Source organism: Centrocercus urophasianus, unplaced genomic scaffold, assembly GCF_019232065.1.
Source record: "Centrocercus urophasianus isolate 14NV4802_14NV808 unplaced genomic scaffold, USGS_Curo_1.0 seq_10, whole genome shotgun sequence".
NCBI lineage: Eukaryota > Metazoa > Chordata > Aves > Galliformes > Phasianidae > Centrocercus > Centrocercus urophasianus.
Genome location: NW_024884142.1, coordinates 68,472,997 through 68,492,803, shown reverse-complemented (window position 1 = coordinate 68,492,803; position 19,807 = coordinate 68,472,997). Strand labels below are relative to the sequence as shown.

Here is a 19,807-nt window from a genome sequence, read left to right as displayed (position 1 = left end):
TTAAACCAAACCCTTCCTCCCTCTCTCCAAGCTTGCTTTCATCTTTTCATTAGGATACATTTTATCTCACTTCTCTTGTTCCATTGTCACTTAACAATTTCTGCAATTCTGAAACTGAATTTATTTATTGCTATGAAATTTTCCCTTGTGTATAGGCAGTCTGAAGTTGGGAAGAGTTTTGCAGATATTAGAATATATGCATATAAACAAGTTATTGTGCATCTTTCATAAAAGAAAAAAATACTCAGCCTAAGAATTCCACACTTAACTAAAACCTTTACATGTTGTTTCGTCATGTGTTAAATAGAAACCTCTATATTACACGGCTCCTTTCTGAAGAAAACTCCCCCATAACATGTCAAAACCTAAGAAGTTAAACAGAGTTAAGTCAAACAAGTTAAAACAGAAGTTAAACACAAACAATCTTAAGAAGCCTACTTTAAGAATATAAAACACAGAAAAGTACTCTTGCATAAATGATTCCCACCGTACCTACCATTGAAATAACACTCCAGCAAGTTGTTACACATCCGGTGTCTCCTAAGGTATTATATTTTTATATTTTCCAGAGAAGGGTACAAAAGAAAAAAAATAAAACTAAGTACATACTTGTGCCAAAATGTGGATGTGTAATGCCTCCTTTATTTCCACTGATTCTCTGTTTGAAGAAGCTAGAGAAGAACAAGTGATGGTATTTCCGATAGTTAAGCCACAAAATAAGGTAAGGCTATGTTTGCAGTTAACAGAATTAAAACCTCCGTTCCATTCACACACGTTGCTTTTGTGTCAGAAGTCCTATACTCCTATTAAAAGTACCTGCCCTTGACAGTGGTAGTGCCTCTTTGATGTTCCACTAATGCAGGAATCCATGGCTCCCAGTGAAAGGCACTGGGCAGCTGTACAAAGCATCCTTTACTTTTCTCGCACTAATAAATAAGTGATGAGAACAACCAATTAGTTTATGTTTTCCCTTCAAAATTTCATTCTGTCATTATTAACACACAGCAACACAGTAATTCATGCTAGCCAATAGTTCTATGCCTGTGGACGTAAACATTCATCCCTGTACTTATAATATTCCTTTCTGCAATTCCCAAATTATTCCTACCAGTAATGTGGCTGCATCATACATTAAGTACAGAAAGCTAACCATTGAGAGAAAAGATCTTACCGTATAGTGAAAGAATCAGCATCAGAGTATAGTGATGACTGAATACTCAAGAGCAGTTTTATTCCTGCCCTGGAGACCAACTAGGCTCAACAGGGAAGAAGCAGCAAGAAAATTTTTAAATGGTCTTAAAAACTAAGACATAAACATATCCAGCTGTTTACTGCAAAAGTAAAGCCATGGCTGTTTTATGAAGTTCCATCGTGTCTATATGACCTACAAAAAATACTCAGGATCAGCTGAAAGTGGTTTGGACAAAACAGTATTAAATATTCAACAAGAAAATGGAGATCTGAAGGTTTTATTTCAGTCAGTATTAAACTGTACCTTTCAACTCACTTTTTATAAAACGAGATGAGAAATCAGTAATCAGACTAAAACGTACAGCTAATTTTCAAAGTATCTTTTCTATACTGATGAGGTCCGAAAGAAATTTTGACAGTGATAAAAATGCATTCTATTGCACAGCATACAGTTCATTGGAATATAGCTCTCTGAACTTGAGTGCGTTCAAGGTGATTGAAGATTTCTTCTTCTGTTTCTGGAGTGAGCTGAATATTATCTTTGATTGGAGACAGCGGGTCTGACTTTTTACAAGAAGGGAGCTTTTCATAGTCTCTGCAGAAAGACAGACAAAACAAAACCCAGAGTTATGACATTATGTGTTTATAGCTACACACTGTGAGAACATATGGCTTAATTGAAAACTAGACCTTTCATCCAGCTACCTTCTCACCCACCAGCAAGTCCAAAACAAAAGTGACGCAAGTTTTATGTCCAATTTCACTATGGCTAACAGTTTGACTGAAAGCTATTTCAACCATTTCAGTTATCCTGTAAATGGAATGAGAGCTATTATTTTTACATCTGAAGCGTAGTACGTACCACATTCTACACAGGGCTGTACGCGCTTCCTTAACTTCCAGGTCTTCTGGACAACTGTAGTATTACATATATTTTGTGAATGTTAAGGCCAGAACAGATTAGAGCCCTGTGTGATCTGTTTGCTCTCAGACAATATAATTGCCTGTAGTCAATTTCAGTAGATCACTTAAATCTGAAAAAACAGTGAGCAGAGCACTCAGATCCAAGCCAGCCCTTAGGAGGGAAAACTTTTTTGAGAAACAATTTACAAACAACATCCCTTAAACTAAGAAACAGCTATTTTAATTCCATAAAATTAGGTAATACATTCAAAATATATATTTCTGGTATACCCCCAGAAGTTACAGACCAGAAAAAATGTGGATAAATATGTGAATGTTAGGGCTTAAGTCTTAAAACCACCGGCACAGTAAAGGAGCACAGTGTCAGTGCTATTAGGCTCACTATCTTATTATGTCTGCATTCCAATAAATGAAAACACGCGATTCTCTAACAATCCTGGTCAGACATTCCCAATTGGAAGCCAAGCAATACATATATAAACATTGTCAAATACCCCTTTGAAACTAGCTCTTAATCAGCATCAAAAGGATAATAAATACGATTTCTAAAAATGTTAGTACCAGAAGTAATATGCTTTTGAACAGAAAACAGCTGTCAACTTACTATAACCTACATCAGGCCCAAACTTACTGACTAGTTATTCAGACTTAACACACAGGCTGAGTCTCTTTTTCATACTAATTGCATTTCAGTTTCTTTTTCTTACAAATAAGAGACATCTGCACAATAAGAGTGAAATAATTTAAATATCAGTTCAGATCAACACACAACTCTGAAGTACTAATGTTTTCTGTGTTGGTATCTACAGAACTTATCAGATTTTTTTTTCCCCAAAGTTAAAGTATTCATCTTCTCAGTGCAGGTGAAGTCCCTTCACAATCTGCTTCATGTTAATGAGAATGAAGAAATTCACTTTAAAAAAAAAAAAAATACTTCAAGTTGAAAGAGGTAGTTGAAACTAGGACAGTTTTGCCATCAGGAGTTTTAACTCAATCCCAAATGGAAACAGCGTAAGACAAAATACCTACATTTAATATTACCATTTCTGTTATTATAGGAAAATGAATCATCCACACATGGGAAAATAGCATTTTCTAGTGTCCAAAGCAGTAAAGTATCTCACAAACAGAGACTTTCTTTAGCAATCCTTCATCATTTCACCACCATTTTGAGAAGAAAACAGATGTAACAAACAGCAACTTTGAAGTGTGAGAGGCAATCAAAGTTAAATAAAACCAGTGTGCTTTCAATCAAGTTTGGCAACTTCTAGGCTGCTTTTGTATCTGAGCTAAGAAATGACTTTTAATATTTGATGTAAAGTGGCAATAACTTTCATATAAATTACATTATAATAAGTGCACCACTTCAAATAAATTGATTTTAGCTGAGAGTTCTTTCTGGTTAGTATGAAAAACGTAATTAGAAGTAGAAAGTATATTTACTCGAAATTATAACTCATGGCTACACTAAACAACAAAAAAGTAAATCTGCCTAGGATATGAAGAACTGAGTGTAGAAATATATATCTGAAGATGTTCTTGTTTCCTCCCAAAAATTCAGCACTTATTTCCTGAAGATTTTTTCAAAGCTTTACAAAGGCTTTAAGTAAAGGGTTAAAGCATCTCACCTTTTAAACTGGAAGTTTCTCCAGAGTTCACCAATGGTGGCTTGTAGTCCCAACTTATTTTCAGCATCGCAGTGATTCCTTTTCTGCACAGGAGACAGTTTCTTACTTAATCCACTTGCTTTAGCTGGTATCAATGGCTTCAGTTTTGTCACAATATGCGACCCCACAGAACTGGATTTGCGTAAACCAGGAACCTGTAGCATTTTCAATACCGGAGTATTAATGATTAAAATAAAAACCTACAAGCAGCATAATCTGTTATTAAGTGTTTAATTAAAAAGTGCATTACATTGTGTAAAGTTAATGCAATATGATTTCCCCAAGAGTATATTTAGACAGCTTCTCTAACCCCAAAATCTTCATCTCACATGGAGCTAATGCAACTGTGAGAACTGATGAACCAGCTTCTGTATATCTTTGCATCTTAAATAGCTGTAAAACTATTCTTCTTTGGAATGCGGTTGTAAAAGTTTATTGAATTCTTGTTTCCTCATCTATTCAAATGGGAACTCAAGAAAAACTTTCCAGGTCTACTTTCTCATTTCAGAGAAGTTGCGATCTGGTATCACTCTCTAGGATACCTACAATTCAATTTGTCATGAAATACAAGTAGAGAAAAGATATCAGTGCAATTAACCCAAGGATTGTGCCTCTAGTGGGACCTTCCATACCTGGAACTCAAAGTAGTTGTGTTCAGCCAGAACACATCTTAAAGGCAACCAGTCTCAAGTTTGAAGACACCAAGAAAGTTACATTCTTCCTTTGTTAGATTATTCTAGACATTCTTATAATTAAAAACATGTATCCAGTTTCTAATTCCCTCACCAGTGTCCAAACACTAATTCTGTTTCTTGATATTTAAAATATGTGAAAGTGGTTTTGACATTATACAGTACCCAGCCACGTTGGTGAGAGATTTATATTTCATCTCATCCCCAACCATGATCTGTCAGTTTTCTAGGGTCATTGTCAGGCTGACTGTAGCTGCTCCCATTCCTTTCAATACTGACACAAGATGATGATTTCCACCTCCCCTCTCCTTACAGAACTTCATGCACAAAGATTACTAATTTTATTTTGACAATAGAAATACACTTCATACTAATGAGCTAGACTTGTCTTTCTTGCCTGCATGTAAATTAACACATTTCATAAAATAAAACCTAAAACTATTGTTATCTATTTTATCACTTTCCATTTGTGCTACATATGTATGTATAATCATAGCACAACAACCCAATGTGTGAGAAGTTAAAACTTCCTTAGTGAAACGTTAACAAATGGCCTACATATATTCTTGTTTTTTTATGTATGCTTAGTTTTCCCCAGTTTTTGTGGAAGCAGCCTACTGAAGCACTAGAGGAATGATTTATTAGTTGAGCCTTCCTGCTACTTGCAGCTTGTTATGATGAGGACCAAAATATAGTAATTAAAATACAATACAGTAGCTGCAGAGGAAATGGTGACTGTCCATTGATGTAAAAATTGTATGTTATTTATTTTACAGTTGGCTATATAAGATTAGAGTTTAGGACATGTAGGCTGCATACAGTGCCAATAGTTTTCCCATCCGGATGTGATGATGGAAGAATTTTGATCAAAAACAAATAATTAGTTTAGAGCATTTATGGAAGACAGCACACCTCTGCCTACTTCAGGTGCTTCAGTTAGATAATGCAAATACTTGAATGAGAGGAAAGTTATTTGCTATTTATCACCCCTTTTTTTTTTTAATATACAATAGATGAAGTCTTCTTCAAAGATCACCTACATCATTTCTTCCTAAAGTGACACTGTTTCATCCCACACTCCCACAACACACACATCATATATGGTTTCCTTTTAGTTAAAATGACATTGTTTCTACCTGAATGAACTGTATATATTTTTGAATACCAAATAGGATTTGGGGAAAAAGAAAAAAACATGTTGAGTGTTTGTACTTGGAAGGAAAGTACTGAGATGAATAAAAATAAATCCTAAAAGCTTTTGCTTTGTAATTTCTATGCTTTTTATCACTTCAGCCATTCTACAAAATATATCTTTTATTTTTATGATATCGAAGCATGTCACAGCTACAAGTTAAATTAGCTAACTAAAAATTAGGCAAAGATGCATGTCCAATACACACTAAGAAACAAAATGAGAGTTGATTGCTTTCTTTTCATTTTGCCAACGTTAGCTTCTTTATTGAGCTCACATTAACTTGTGGGGAAATAACGAGCTGAAAAACCACACAGCTGGGATGCCCTCATAGAAATGACAAGGTCCTCGAGAACTTGTATGCAGGCATTGATTAGTGACAAGCTTCTATAAGCTTTGATATTAGAATCGACCAGCTATTGACACAACAACCTAGATTGGAATCACAACAAAAGCCAATGCCTTCCCCAGGGTGCCTCCCTAAATTATTAGGCTTCTCTACAGACCATCTATGTTATTCAACTCAAAAAAAAAAAAAAATCTGAATTTTTTTTTTGGTGATCAAATTCTTCTATGATATACTCAGAACTCACTATTCATTTCATTACATTCTAGGGTAAACAAAGATCTTCCTTCTCTTACACTTCCAGCGGGCAAATCTAAGGAGAAACTGAGCCGGTAGCAGCATTCTTCATCTCCACCTCATAGCTTCACTAGTAGTAATTTGTTCCAGTTGCACCTCCACTGAGAGGACTCACAAGAGCTTGTGAGTGAGCCAAACTAACCAATCTGAATACGACCTCTTGGGTTTTACTGCTGAGTTACTTTTTTTTCAGATCAGTTTTCTTGTCTCAGATTTTTTCTGTTGCCAGCTCATAAAGGTAGCAGAGCAAATGCACAGCTAAGGAAATAAGGAGGACAAAATCTCAGCAGCTTGCTTTCGAGTAACATTGTGAACTTCCAGCAGAAATTGGTGCTCCTTGGGCAGCACAACATCCTGAAGATATGCTCAAATGACATTCATACTACACCTCTGCATCCCCACACACCAAGAATTCCCCAATATTTAAAACATTAATTCTCCAAATATCTTTAATGCAAGAACTTATTCTTTAAGCAAACCATACTAAACATTATTAGAAATAGTCACATAACTCCAATCTCAAGATGAGTTCAGTTCGTGGCTTAGTTTTGTTGAAGAGAAGCAGGTAAAGTGTTATTCTAATGAGCAAGCACTAGTTTTCATAAACAGGTCTTCCAGAATGAAGCTGGAATTTAAATCTTTAACATAGAAACTATGAGGATGACCACAAGATGTCACTATCATATAACACACACAGTACTTGTGCTTTGCAAAGAAGCTTCTGATATTTCTTCTCATGGTGGATGGGAAAGAAACAAGTAGGGGTGTACATGAGAGAACAAAAGCATCTTCCCTTGACTTTTGAATCTTTTAGCCAGTTTTAATGACAATGCCTAAGGAATTAAAGTACCACCAGATGTTACGGTTCCAGAAGCTGTGTAGACAGGTACAGCTCTTAAAAGTGCCATGAAGACAGGGAATGCAAGTTCATTCTTAGACGTGTAAGATACCACATAGAAGACAAGTTACTGGCACTCAACAGGAAAAGTAACCAAAACGTGGTCTGTGAAGGGAAGCTGGCTATTCTTGAGTAGTCAAATGTCAAATAACGCCAAAAACAAGTAAAGAAACGTGCTTAGTTAAAACTTTTTCAGGTTTCTAAGTTAAAAAACTTTTTCTTTTAGAAGGGCAGGAAGCTGCTGAACTAGTGGACTCATCCGCACAAGCAATGAAATGAGATTTATCTTGTGACTGCCTAAAATGACTGCAATTTGCATCGTAAAACTTACATTTTTAGCATTCCAGAGGAAAATAAAGTGAGCTTTTTGAGTTAGCTGCTTCTTACTAAGCAAGTTGCAACCACGCTAGTCATAGGGAGACTGCATATATTTCACCTTGGCTCTGATAAAGATGAGTAAGAAAGCAATTTTCTCTTGCTAGCAGGCACATTGTTGCATGGAAAGACTTAGAACAAACTATTAGGCTGTGAAAACTCATTTTCAGAGTTCAGTAGAACTAGTAGTAAAATTAAAGGAATCCTTACCTTGATCTTTGCTACCATATTCTTTCTGTCAGTTCGAACAGCAGAAAATACTGGAGACCTCTGAGTACATTGGTTATCAAACAGTCTTAAATTGGAGTCAGATTCCTTCAAAGAAAAAATAATTTCGCTTTCAAAACACCTTTCTACACTGTGTATAAAGTTTTTATATCGAATTACCTATAAAGTAAATTTTCAGCAATTTTAAGAAACTACATGAAATCCTTAGTATATTTTCAAGGAGAACACCAGCTTGAGACACTGGTTCTCTCAGAGGACTTCTTCATGGACTTAAAGCAGAGAACAAAAGGTAGCCTACAACTGTAGTGTTAAAACTCATTGCAGTAACAGCAGTGAAAAGACTGGGGGGAGTGAGGAGAAGGGAAGAATAGACTTGATTTAAGCTACTAAGTCAATTCATACTACACAACAGCAACAAACACCAAAAAGTTTTGCGAGTAGAAGTTCTATAATCCACAGGGTATAAATCAAAGAAGGAGAACCTCACAACTTAATTTTTATCTTTGAGATAGAAAACATAAGAAAAGGTTGAAATATCTAGTTTTCTTACTTTTGTGTAAGAATTATTGTTAGATACCTGTAGTATTTTTGAAGACTCCAACCTGCATTCTGGTGGCTCAAAAGACTTTTGAGACTGGGAGAAACACTGTGGTTCTATTAAGGGAGAGGATTCTTCATCTGATTCACCACACATGGCTTCAGTCTCTGCTTGTACCCCATTACTGTTATCTTCCTGAGATGCCATACAGCTGCTTCTCTGTTGGTGAAACTGCTGTGAGAATACAGTATGAGATGGACCAGGATTTCCTGAATGATTTCCAAGGATGCTAAGCCACTGGAAGCAACTTCTTGGTCTTTCTCCAGGAACTGATGAGACAGTCTTTGTTTTTTCAGTTTCTAAAAATGGAGATTCATCTTCAGCTACATGTTCTACCTCCTGTTGCTTGCAATCCTCCTCAACATCTTGAATTATATCACTCTCATCCTTTCCTTTAAAACCAAACATATCTGCATCATTGCAGAAAAATCTAAAAAATTAAAAGAAAAATGAAGTTGAAAGCAACAGAAAAGTAACTGCAAGTATTTCATCTCCAAAACCTTATCCATCAATTTGATTTTTGAAATGCATTTGAAAGACAGATTGTTTTGACCATGGGCAAATCACCATGGTTTTACTTCTCCAGTCCCTCATGAAGGCATTTAAAAGACAACACAAAATAATTTTACTGTTTCAATGGAAAAAACAAGCACCTGTAAGCATGTCATTCATCGACTAAGAATAATGATAGGCCCTCCTTCTGAAAGGAACTAGAAATTATACAAAATTAAAGAAAAATATTATGATAAATATTAATTGATATTTAAATGATAATTAAGCTCTTATTGAGAAATCTAAAATCTATCCAGCTCTTTTTGTGCTATAGGAGCAGCTCTTAAGGATGGGTACTAGTCAAATTTCCTCCCTTCTACTTGATACAAGCTGAGCTTTCATTTGGAGAAAAGCCTGCCATCACTAACAACTCTTTTTAATTAAACTGAACCTCTAACTTACGGAAGATATGAGTTAAAAAAATATCGATATTCAGATTGTTTTATAAAATTATACCTCTCTCACACACAAATCTTCAAATTATTCAAGGTAAAAAAAAAAAAAAAAAAAAAAAAAAGACAGATCTGTGACACTTATTTGTAAAAAGCAGTTGAAATAGCTGTGGTCAAATGCAACAAACTAAAAATCTGAGAAACTCAAAGTCTTTTTTCTTAAACTGTCATTGGAGAAATAAGAAACATGATCCGAAGGGAATTGGGTAAGAAGTGCTGTACCTGGTTATACTGGCTGGTACTCCTTTATTGAAACATGTAAGCAAAAACCTCAGTAAAGATAAGTCAGTATACAAGTGCTGCTTATTTATTTGGCTAAGGCAGCTTTATTCTTTTTTTCTCGTTTACATTTTTTTTTTTTGATGAGTTGTCATATGAAAATGAAGCATGGCCAACACCTTGATAATTGATATGTAGAGACTAGACTATATTGGGTTGTGTCACAGCCTTCATTTCTGCAGTTAAGAAAAGTACCAGGCATTTACCTACCTATGCATCCCATATTGCATGTTTAGCACAAGAAGTTGCCCATCTCAGCTACAACAAGTGCATTGATACATACACACAAGTACATTGATACATAAAAAAACCTAAAGTATCCTCTCAGTATACACATTATTTCAGTAGCCATGATACCAAATGCTATCTTGCTATTCATTGGAACACGTGACGCAAGCGTACCTGCTTCTTGTTCCTGGAACAATCACAGCATCTGTCTGTTTGTTTTTCCTTTGCAGAAAGGAAGCAAATTTATTTCTAACTCTGGGCAGAGAGTTAGAGCTTTCTTTAATAACAGAATTCCCTGAAGAATCAATGTTTTCTATTGCAGAAATGCTCTTCTGTGATTGACCATCTTCACCACTCTCCTTGAATTTTTTCGCTTTCGAAAATGAATATTGATTCAACAGATCTCCATCTGAGAGTTCTTCTAAATCTAAAGACAGTTTAAGAATCACTGAAGAAGCTTGTTCTAGAACTAACCAGTTATGAGAGAAATGAACATTATTTATCCCTACTGCCTTAAGAAGTGTTCTTGACATTATGGTTCAGAACTTGCTTTTACTGTTACTTTGCATTACATAAGCTTAAAGAAACTTTAGAAAGGTAGATGAAAGGAGGACCTAACAGTTGAGACTAAGAGGAGCACGTATTATGGTTTCAACACCATGAAATCAAAGTTCACTAAAAGCTAGAAGGTATGTGTCTAGTAAACTAATTAAAATTTTTGATAAATTAAAGAGTAGGAAGACTGTCAAGAGAAACAAAGGTGAAAATGAAATCCTGGTAGCGTGAACAGAAATAAGGGTGCAAAAGAAGAAATACAGAGAAAAACATATCAGGTGAAGCACAGTGGCCAGACCTCAGCTCTCTGATAGACTATTTCCATTTCTTCACATGCAACAATAAGATAGAAGTTAAACCACAAAATATCTAGCACACTTTTCTCCATTTTTAAGAATTGAATCTCAAAATTGAAATGGACAGTATTTTATAATATGGTAAAATCTTTAATACAATCTTCTGTTGTTACTTAGAAACATACCACTCCTTTGTCTTTTTGCAAAGAGCTCTTTGCCTGGAAGATTTAACCCTTTGATACTGATTATCTTCTCAATGCCTTTCGTTGTTGATTTCTCTGGTAAGTGAGTTGTATGAGGAACATCATCTGTACTAGGGCCAAGCTTGTAGTCTTTGCTCCAAATACTATTTACATGATTAGCACGTTTGTCATTCCAGCCATGGCTTCTTTGCTGTGTAGGCTATAGAAAAATTAGAAATGAGAAACAGGCTCATAAATTTGCCTTCTAAATAAGATTTCCTCATTTAGCATAAGAGCATTTTGACACAAACCCATTGTTGACATGTCCATTCCACAGAAACGCTTCCATTTTGTTCCTATATTTCTTATGCTTCCCTGACAAATTCTTTTTCATCTGTGCTGCCATGACTTCTTCATTCCAATACGGCGTCAGTGGCTAACTGCTCTTCTCAAAATTAAAGGCTTAATTATTACCTATATTCAGTAGAATGATTTTGGAAAATGTTTTCCTCATAGTTGAATTTACTTAGAAAAAAATATACTCCAAGTCAGTTCCCAAAAAAAATCTTAATTAGTTACTTCAGTAAACAGGATTAAGGACTTACCGAAGAAGGGTGGAAGTAAAACAGTCAAAAAAAGACAGTCAGATGCTCTAAGAAGTGAGGTTCTACTTGTACAGAGAGTGAGAACTAAGGGTTTGTATGCTACAGGTCACCTAATTCAGGGCCATCTTCTCTGGATACCCTGATACCAACATTTAGCCAGCATAACTTAGTTCAAGCCTCTGCTGTGACTTAAATGAATGCAGCCATGTCAGGAAAGGAAAGAAAACCCCTCATGCCTCACATGTCGCACAACTTCCTATTCACCAGGAAATAATTTGTTCCTATGTCTATCCATACTTATGTTTACTAACACGCCCATTAAAAAATTAAGGAAAAAAACCCCATGAAACAGAAAGCACACCAAGTAACACAGAAGATTTAACTCTGCAAATGCACGCTCTTGGTTGCACAACTATTTACCTATGTAAGTTATTTTATAATTTTAGATCAGAAGCAAGTAGCACATGATGGAAGAAAACAGTGAGGATAATTCCAAGTGTAGCCAAATCATTTCTTTCTTTTCACTATTTTAGTTGGTGTTTAATGTGTTCAAGGGCCATCTAGGTCACAGTGTTTTCCTGCTTACTTTTTTGGAAAATGCAAAGGATTTGAAGTAAAGTGAAGAGTTACGAAACACCAGGATAGGAAAGTGACCACAGACCATTGTGCCACTGTCAAAATAAGCACAGCAATGCAGAAGACCAACAACTAGAAAGGACTACAGCCAGAGAAGGAGTTGGAAGGCATGTATTATCAGAACTACAGTCAGTCAGAAAACAATGGCTCTAAAAACCATGCTTCTGTATTTATATTTTCCAGCATCTTTTAGATGAGATCCTCTAAAGGGCTCTACTGGTTTTGACTGTTAAAAACCGAAATTTCAGTTCTCAAGTGCCATAAACACAGTTAACTTTATGTAAGATCCTTTTCCTGGATTAGAATTTATGGCACTGCCTGAATGCATCAGCATCTGGCATTACCTGGTGGTCTCTTTAATAACTAGATGAGTTGTAAAGCCACAACAGTAACTACTGGTTTGTTTTCAGTAACTACTTTTGTGTGCTGCAGAAGTTTGTAGACTAGATGTCACTTGTACTTCAAAGAATTAAATTCTGACTCTGAGTGGAATATTAATAAAAGAGTTTTACACTGGATTGCTCTTTGTATCATACTCCTTCATACAATTCCAAGAACATACAGTTTCTGTATTAGCAGAATAGCTTTCACTGACAAGTCAGTTAGGAATAACAATCAGCTGTACTCTTCCATCAGCATTCAAACCTGTGTTATTATCTCAGTATGTAGCTTTAGAACAAAGGTGTTACCTGTGCAGTATCAGGGTTATAGTTATCAATTTGTTCCATCGTATCAATATCAATGTTCCCAAGGGCAATTTGAAAACCAGTACTATCTCCAAAGTGTCTGTAGCCATCATATTAAAGGAAAATATATCTTAATAGTGCAATAAATGAACTGTAGCAGTGAAGTTAGAACAGCTATTTCTGAATTTGTGATTAACCATATATAGATACTAATAGTTATGGTTCAATATGATGTGACAAGTCAATGTATCTGCAGTGCTTGGCAAACTAAGCAAGCCTAAAGGTAATCATTCAATCATTAAATACAAGTCACTAGAAAATCATCATCTTTCTCCATCATCATCTTTCTCCTTTCTGGCATCTGGAAATGACAGATAGTAGCTAGCTTGAAGAACATACAAAGCTAGCAACTACTTAACCAGTCCTCTCTTTGTTCTCTTCATTTTCCATGCTGAAATTTATTACAAGTATCAAAACTGCACTTATTTTGTAGGGAGATAAATCTGTTAAAACTGGGAATGTTTAGATTATAAATTCATAGCAAGAATTAAAGTGATAGAGATTACAACACAGAACACAGGCACAAACTAAGCCATGAAACAACTCAAACAGTTGAAGAATAACCTGTACTTAGGAGTTATTATCTATAAAAGGAAATAGCAGCTACATAAAATGATAGGTCATTTTTTATTATTCAGTTATCCACTGTGCTAAAAAAAAAAAAAAAAAAAAAAAAAAAAAAAAAAACACTTTCCTGTGCTTCCATAATTTATAATGCTGCAAAGAAAGCAGGATTTAACCAATAGTAGAAGTGCAGTGAAAAACAATGCAAGACACCACAACTGTTCACATTGAATTTTCTCAGTTTCAATACCAAAAGGATACCGTCCTGCATAAATTAGCGTTTCTGGATCAATATCATCAGCATAATCATTCAGAGGAACTAGTTTTCTCTTGATGGGATCAAAAACCAACTGATAAAGGAATGTATTATTGGCTCGTGTGAAACCCTGTATGTATTCTTCTGATACAGTTATATTCATCTTCAAGTAGTGCCCCATTTTCTTAATAACCTGTTCAAAAAGAAAAAATTAACTGTTGCTTTTGAACAAATAACAGAACTCCATGTTTGCCTTCAGAAGTATTAATTAAGGACTGAAGGGCTTGGAGTAATCAGAATTTCTATTTCAGCAAGTAATAGAAATATAATGTGAAGAGAAGAAACAGTTTTTTCAAAAAACTCAAGTAATAAAAAGTATTTACTTTTCAATTATAAGTTATTTTCATTTGTCATTAAATGTAGAACACATTCTGTTACAAAGATCAGCTTAAACAGGAGAGATAAAGCAAGAAAAATAGCCTTGTGCGTTGTTTTCTCCATTCTTTTATAGCACAAGCCAACACTTCATGAAGTCTTCTTGTCCAACCAATAAATATCTATAGGACAGGTCAAAATACTTTAGACCATTCTTCTCAGAACAGAGAAAGCTAAGAAGCACTCACATTTTCAATTCAGTGCTTTATATACAGAGACATAAGCTCCCAAATAGCCAACACAAAGCTACAATCAATATTACCTTTATAATATCTGGATTGTTAGCTAATTTTAGTAACTTGCATGCTTTAGCTAACCCAATTCCATGGATTGATGAGAGGTAGTCACAACCAGACAGAATACACATATAACGGAACTTCTCTTCAGTGAATATATTTCCGAGGTGCTTGCAGTTTCCTAGCCGAGCTTGATCTATCTCCAATCCATTTCCAAATTTGTCAATTTTCAAAAACACCTGGAAATGCAGAGGAAAAAATAATGTTTACCAATATAGGCTCCTTGTTCTATTTGTACATATGCTAGCTTATTGCACTTAGCAGAAATAATAGAGGCGTGTGCTTTCAATTTTCACAAATTATTGTAACAAACTAAGTCAAACACATTTAGCAACTTTCAACTCTGCTTTTAAGATATCACTGAGAAGTAAGGGCTATTAGCATTTTCTTCTATACCTTTTTACATCCAAAAGCTAAAAGATCAGAATCTTCTGTAATGATGGCCTGAACCACACCAGTCTTATTAAGGTAAGCCAACTGAGCATCAGCTTCATAGGGAGCAACAATACAATCAACTCCTCGGGCTCGTGCAGCCTGTACACAAACAGGAAACACACAAGTATTTAATAACCATTTTCTTTATTTACCTATATCCCCCACCTGCTCCTTTTTTTTCCCCCCCACCTCCCCAATCTTGAAGTCCTAACTTTCACATTTAAAACCCAAGTTTCAAGGAATTTTAAGGATGGTTGACAAAACAGCCTCTCCTGTGCTGGCATGTAACAGTGTACACGCTGATCACAGCAGCATGCTTCACACTCCTGCACAGTACACTCTCTTCGAAGAAAACAAAGCAATTTTTCCTATAGCAGTGGAAGAACGCAAGGGAACCTGGAAAGGTTTTTAAGAAGCAAGAATTTATTCCAGGAACTTAGTTGAGGTGGGTATCTAAGTAATTTTGAAAATTCAAGATGCTACTTAAGTCAGTTCATGGATTTTAAAAGTGCTGTATTTAAGCTGACAAATCACTATTATTTAAACAGTCGGGCACAATAAATCCGAAGTGAAGTTACCCATGTCTAACATGATCCAATGTATGATGTAGATTAAGAAGAGGAAGTACAGGGAATATTTTTCTTTCCTACGTAGACAAGGTAGCACTGTAGTTGTACCAAAGCAGAGTAAAGCATGCTTACAGACTTACTGCATTGATTTTTTCATTTGATACTGTTCATCTCAGCAGCTCTGACAACTTACTTTAATGACTTCGTGAGCCATAGCATGTGTAACATTCACACTGCGAGCAAAACAGTCCCTTGCTTCTGAAAATTTCCCTTCCCGAAACAACTGCTTTCCTTTCAGAAGATTGGCTTGTCGCTTCCTGAAAGAAAAATATCCATTGACCACACTGTTGGTTTTTTCCTCCCTCCCCCCAACCCCCCCCACTTAAAAGAACAAGTATTACAAAGGACCAGGAGATAGAGAAAAGCAGGCAAGCTGTGTTGCGGTTAAATGTGCCCCAAATCCATTCTACCGTGTAAAATTCCAAATATCAGAATAACTGCAAGCCACCACATCAACAAAAGACAACCAGATTGGCATAGTGAAATACACAGTGAGAAAAAAGCAACAACTCCAACTGAAACCAGCAGTGAAAGAGAAGAGTTGAATTCATAATCAGGATGCAGTAAAATAAGTGTAATGGATTTCTAGAGCATCTGATGCTCACTGATTTACAGAAGAGAAGGCATTATTTACTTCATTTCAAATATTAAAAATGGTTTGCACCATACTCAAGAAAATATATGATCCATGATAACTGATAAACAGCAACATTTAATAAGAAATTCTCAGAGCTTCAGCAAGATGTACAGTTACATAGGACTCGAATCCAAAGCTGAAGTAATTCTAGCTGTTTATTTGAAGAGAATGATAAGGAAGGTGGCATTAATTTTAAATGAAGTTATATTATGTAAGAATATTTTTGTCCACAGAGATCAATCAGCTGGAGTGAACTGAAAGGCTTTAACACATTACAGGATATAGTGCTCAATAGTTTACTTCCTTCCTCTCTAAAAGTACTTTCATTTATTAAGCACATTTCTATTTTTGGAATGAAATCTCTAAGAAGATGTTTGTACAATTTTAAATGTAAATTCAGTGAAATTAAACTAAGTTACAGGAAAAGATGACCAAAGATCACTGCCTAACAAGTTTGAAATTTTTCCAAATCTGAAAATGGACTGTGGTGTTAAACATACTGCTGTGCTGGCAAATCAATACTTACTCTCTTCGGGCCTTCTCTACTTCCTTTTTAGAAGGTAGGGTGCATCCATCAAATACCAAAATCGGTTTAATTCCGAATGAGAGGAGCATATCAACAAGTTTCATGCAGAAAGCTACATAACTGTGTCAGCAACAAGAGGGGAAAAAAACAAAAACTTTTCATTGATCAGGGATCTTAACAGGCCTTACATCTTTCCTGTATCACAGAAAGATTAAGAACACATGAATGCCCTTTTTTAATAAATAAATGCTTCACCTCCCAGCTTAGGTCTGAGCCTACCAAGCTCTATTTTTGCACAAAATGCACTAAAAATTCAAGCAGCATTCAGCTGACTCTGCTACAATAGATTGCAAATGCTCTACATTATCTTTCCCTGGAGACTTTAAAAAGTTTCATTGAGTGCATTTTTATAGAGCAATGGGGTATAAAGCCTCTAGCCAGGGAACTATCCAATTCTCAGCTGATGAGTATGTGCTAACAGACAGACACGTAAATATATCCTCCCACCTTAAGCATACAGGCACGCTACTGAAAACATTCAGAGATAGGACAGTTACCCAAACTGCACTAGAAGTAGAGCACAGACCAGGAGGCAATCCTCCACTGCTTGCACAGACCAACCTTAAGTAAAAATATTTGCAGGTATTCCAGACCTTGCGTACTTCCTCAGACCTCTCGTTTCCTCACCTGTTAGTTCTGTGGACCTGTACAACAGGCTCATTTCATCAGTGGCACGCAACTAACACTTAACAGCAAGTTATTCAATATTCTGTAAAATTATTCAGACGCTTTTTAAAGCAGGGAGGGGATCTCTACATTATTATTGAAGAGCCTATCTAAGATTAATGACCATACGTCCACAAAGATAGATTTTTCCCCCCCCTCATAAAATAGATATAGTTCAGAAGTTCAATCACCCTAAAGCTCCCACTGATGTGTCATGTTTCCCCGCCTTCTTTTTAATTCATTTAAAAATACATAATTTCTCAGAATTCCAAAGGATTTCCACTATTTTCAAAGACAAGCAGCAGAGCTGAATGAAACTCTGCAGTTCTCCCCATCAGAAGCAGGAATTAAAGTTTTGAATCAATTTGTAATCAGTGCTCTTTTGTCTCCAGCCAAACACTTAATCAAAATCCCATGAATGAAGCTTAGCCCAGACTGGCTAGTATTTTTATTTCTAAAGAGAAAGGAGGAAAAACATTTCAGATGACAATCTAAAACAAGAGCTCAACTCGACTTTTTAAGGATAGGACAAAGGACAAGAATCTGTGCCAACCTGACCTACGCTGCAAAGCAGGACTTGCAGCACAGCCACGGTTTTTGTGTCCTTTCTTAGACATGAGGCTACTGAGGGAAGAATCCATGTTGCAGGCAAAGAGCTACTGTTACTAAAAATGTAACAAGCCAAGCGAAAAAAATAAGTGAAAAAAAATCAGTGCAAGAAATTGCTCAAAGAGGGAGGCATGTGTCTGTCAGAACCGAGCTGAAACTGCTTTAACTTCACTTTTAACTCAAGAACACCCAGACCAACGAGACCTCAGCCCGTGGAAGGGCCCGGAAAGAGATGTTCCCGTGACTTACTGGTCCGTCGGCTCTCCCCTGGCCAGCTTCTCTGCGCAGCCATAGGAGCCTTTGTGCAGCCAGCAGTACGCGTCCACCGCCACCGCCTGCCCGCGGTACTTCTTCACGTGGCCGGGCTCCGCGGCCTCCTTGATGAACTGCAGCAGCCCCTGAATGCCCATAGCGCGGCTGCAGGAGGAAAAACGCGTGGCATTAACGCACCCTCAGCTCAGCCCCGCGTTCGGAAAGGGCTGCCATCGAGCCCGCCCGCAATCCTCCACCCAGCCCTTCAAGTCGACGGGGAGCTTTCGAGCGCCCGATTAAGGACGACAAGGCCGAGGCGGCCACCCCGCCGCCGCCGCCCCTACCTCGGCCCACACCACCGCTGCCTGGGAGGGGGCGAGAAGAGAGCGGGACAACGGTCCCCAACGGCCACAACCCCGCGCGCCGCTACTTCGCTGAGGGGAGCTGGGGAGAAGAGAGGCCAAGCGCTGCCCCGCTCCGCTGCCCCAAGCCGCGCTCAGCCGTAGCGCGCGACCGCCGCCTCGGGGCTTTCAAGCAGCGCGCGCTCTGCGCCGTGGCCCCGCCCCCGGAACGGACTACAAATCCCAGCGTGCTCCGCGCGGGCAAATGGCAGCGGTGCGGCAGGTCGCTCTGCCCTGTACAGGAGGGCGGGTCTCGGTGCCGCGCCATTTTGATTGGGCGGCGCTGAGCTCCTCTGCCGCCTTCGAATCCCCGCGCCTGGCCCCGGGCGTGGCTGTGTGGGGGGTTTTGTTTCCGCGCGCTGGGAGTGCCGCGCGTTGCTGTGCTTCCCGCCGGGAGCGGCTCGGAACCGCCGCGCTGCTGGCTGGGAGAACGGCGGTCAGTGCCTCGTAAGGGCTATGCCACCTGCGGCATTCAGCGCTTCTTTTCGGTTCTGTGTTTGTATCCCTGCTACTCCGTCGCATCTGTACCGTGGTGCATAGAGAAAGGTTTCTGAGAGCTGTGAATTAAAAAAGAAATACACGTAGCAGAAAATCCACCATAGGCTGCATTTGTGTCTGTTGCTTTCTTACAGTGCTTACATGCAAAGAAACTAGAGGAGCTAAAGATCGGAGAGATGAAAAGAGAACTTAAATGCGGTAGCTGCAGGGTTTCAGAGATCTAGTTAATGGTTTTGGACATCTCGTGCGTGGGAGTGACTTGTTACGTAACCATCTGCTAATACAGCTGCATTATCTCATGCTGCCTATTTGACACGTTAAATGCATCAGCTGCAGTTTGATAGCTGGCATGTGGTCTGCACATCCTGCAAACCGGGGCAGCGAGGGGCTCTATAGCGCTCTACAGCGACGGAGGAGGAATCAAATGTTGTATTTCACTTCACAATTCAGAGTTTGGATATCTGGTCCTTTTGTAATTGCAATCAGGAAATGAATTATCTCTACGTATAAAGTTTTCCATTTCTGCAAAACATGAAAATCAGCTAACTGCAAGTCCATTCTTTGTTTCTGTCTGTGTTGGCCCTGTGGGATAGCATAAGTGCAA

At 37.6% G+C, this 19,807-nt stretch overlaps 1 protein-coding gene across 1 annotated transcript; it reads right to left on the bottom strand.

Moving 5' to 3' along the window:
- Positions 1 to 1,460: 1,460 nt before the first annotated feature.
- On the bottom strand, positions 1,461 to 18,670 carry EXO1 (exonuclease 1). The gene is made up of 14 exons (XM_042819975.1): positions 18,649 to 18,670; positions 18,302 to 18,469; positions 16,718 to 16,837; positions 15,688 to 15,811; positions 14,887 to 15,024; positions 14,457 to 14,669; positions 13,765 to 13,952; positions 12,883 to 12,979; positions 10,956 to 11,172; positions 10,094 to 10,346; positions 8,388 to 8,838; positions 7,793 to 7,897; positions 3,744 to 3,937; positions 1,461 to 1,786 (listed from the first exon to the last, which is right to left on the bottom strand). The coding sequence occupies exons 2-14, from the start codon at positions 18,460 to 18,462 to the stop codon at positions 1,645 to 1,647; spliced, it is 2,403 nt and encodes an 800-aa protein (XP_042675909.1). The 5' UTR covers positions 18,463 to 18,469; positions 18,649 to 18,670; the 3' UTR covers positions 1,461 to 1,644.
- Between the last annotated feature and the right edge of the window lie 1,137 nt (positions 18,671 to 19,807).

Excerpts from the sequence above, each read along its gene's own strand:
- EXO1 (XM_042819975.1), bottom strand. The coding sequence starts at position 18,462 with ATGGGCATTCAGGGGCTGCTGCAGTTCATCAAGGAGGCCGCGGAGCCC. Across the intron at positions 13,953-14,456 it reads ACAATCCAGATATTATAAAG|GTTATTAAGAAAATGGGGCA; the intron begins GTAATATTGATT and ends CTTTTTGAACAG. Across the intron at positions 12,980-13,764 it reads ACGCTAATTTATGCAGGACG|ACACTTTGGAGATAGTACTG; the intron begins GTATCCTTTTGG and ends TGATGGCTACAG.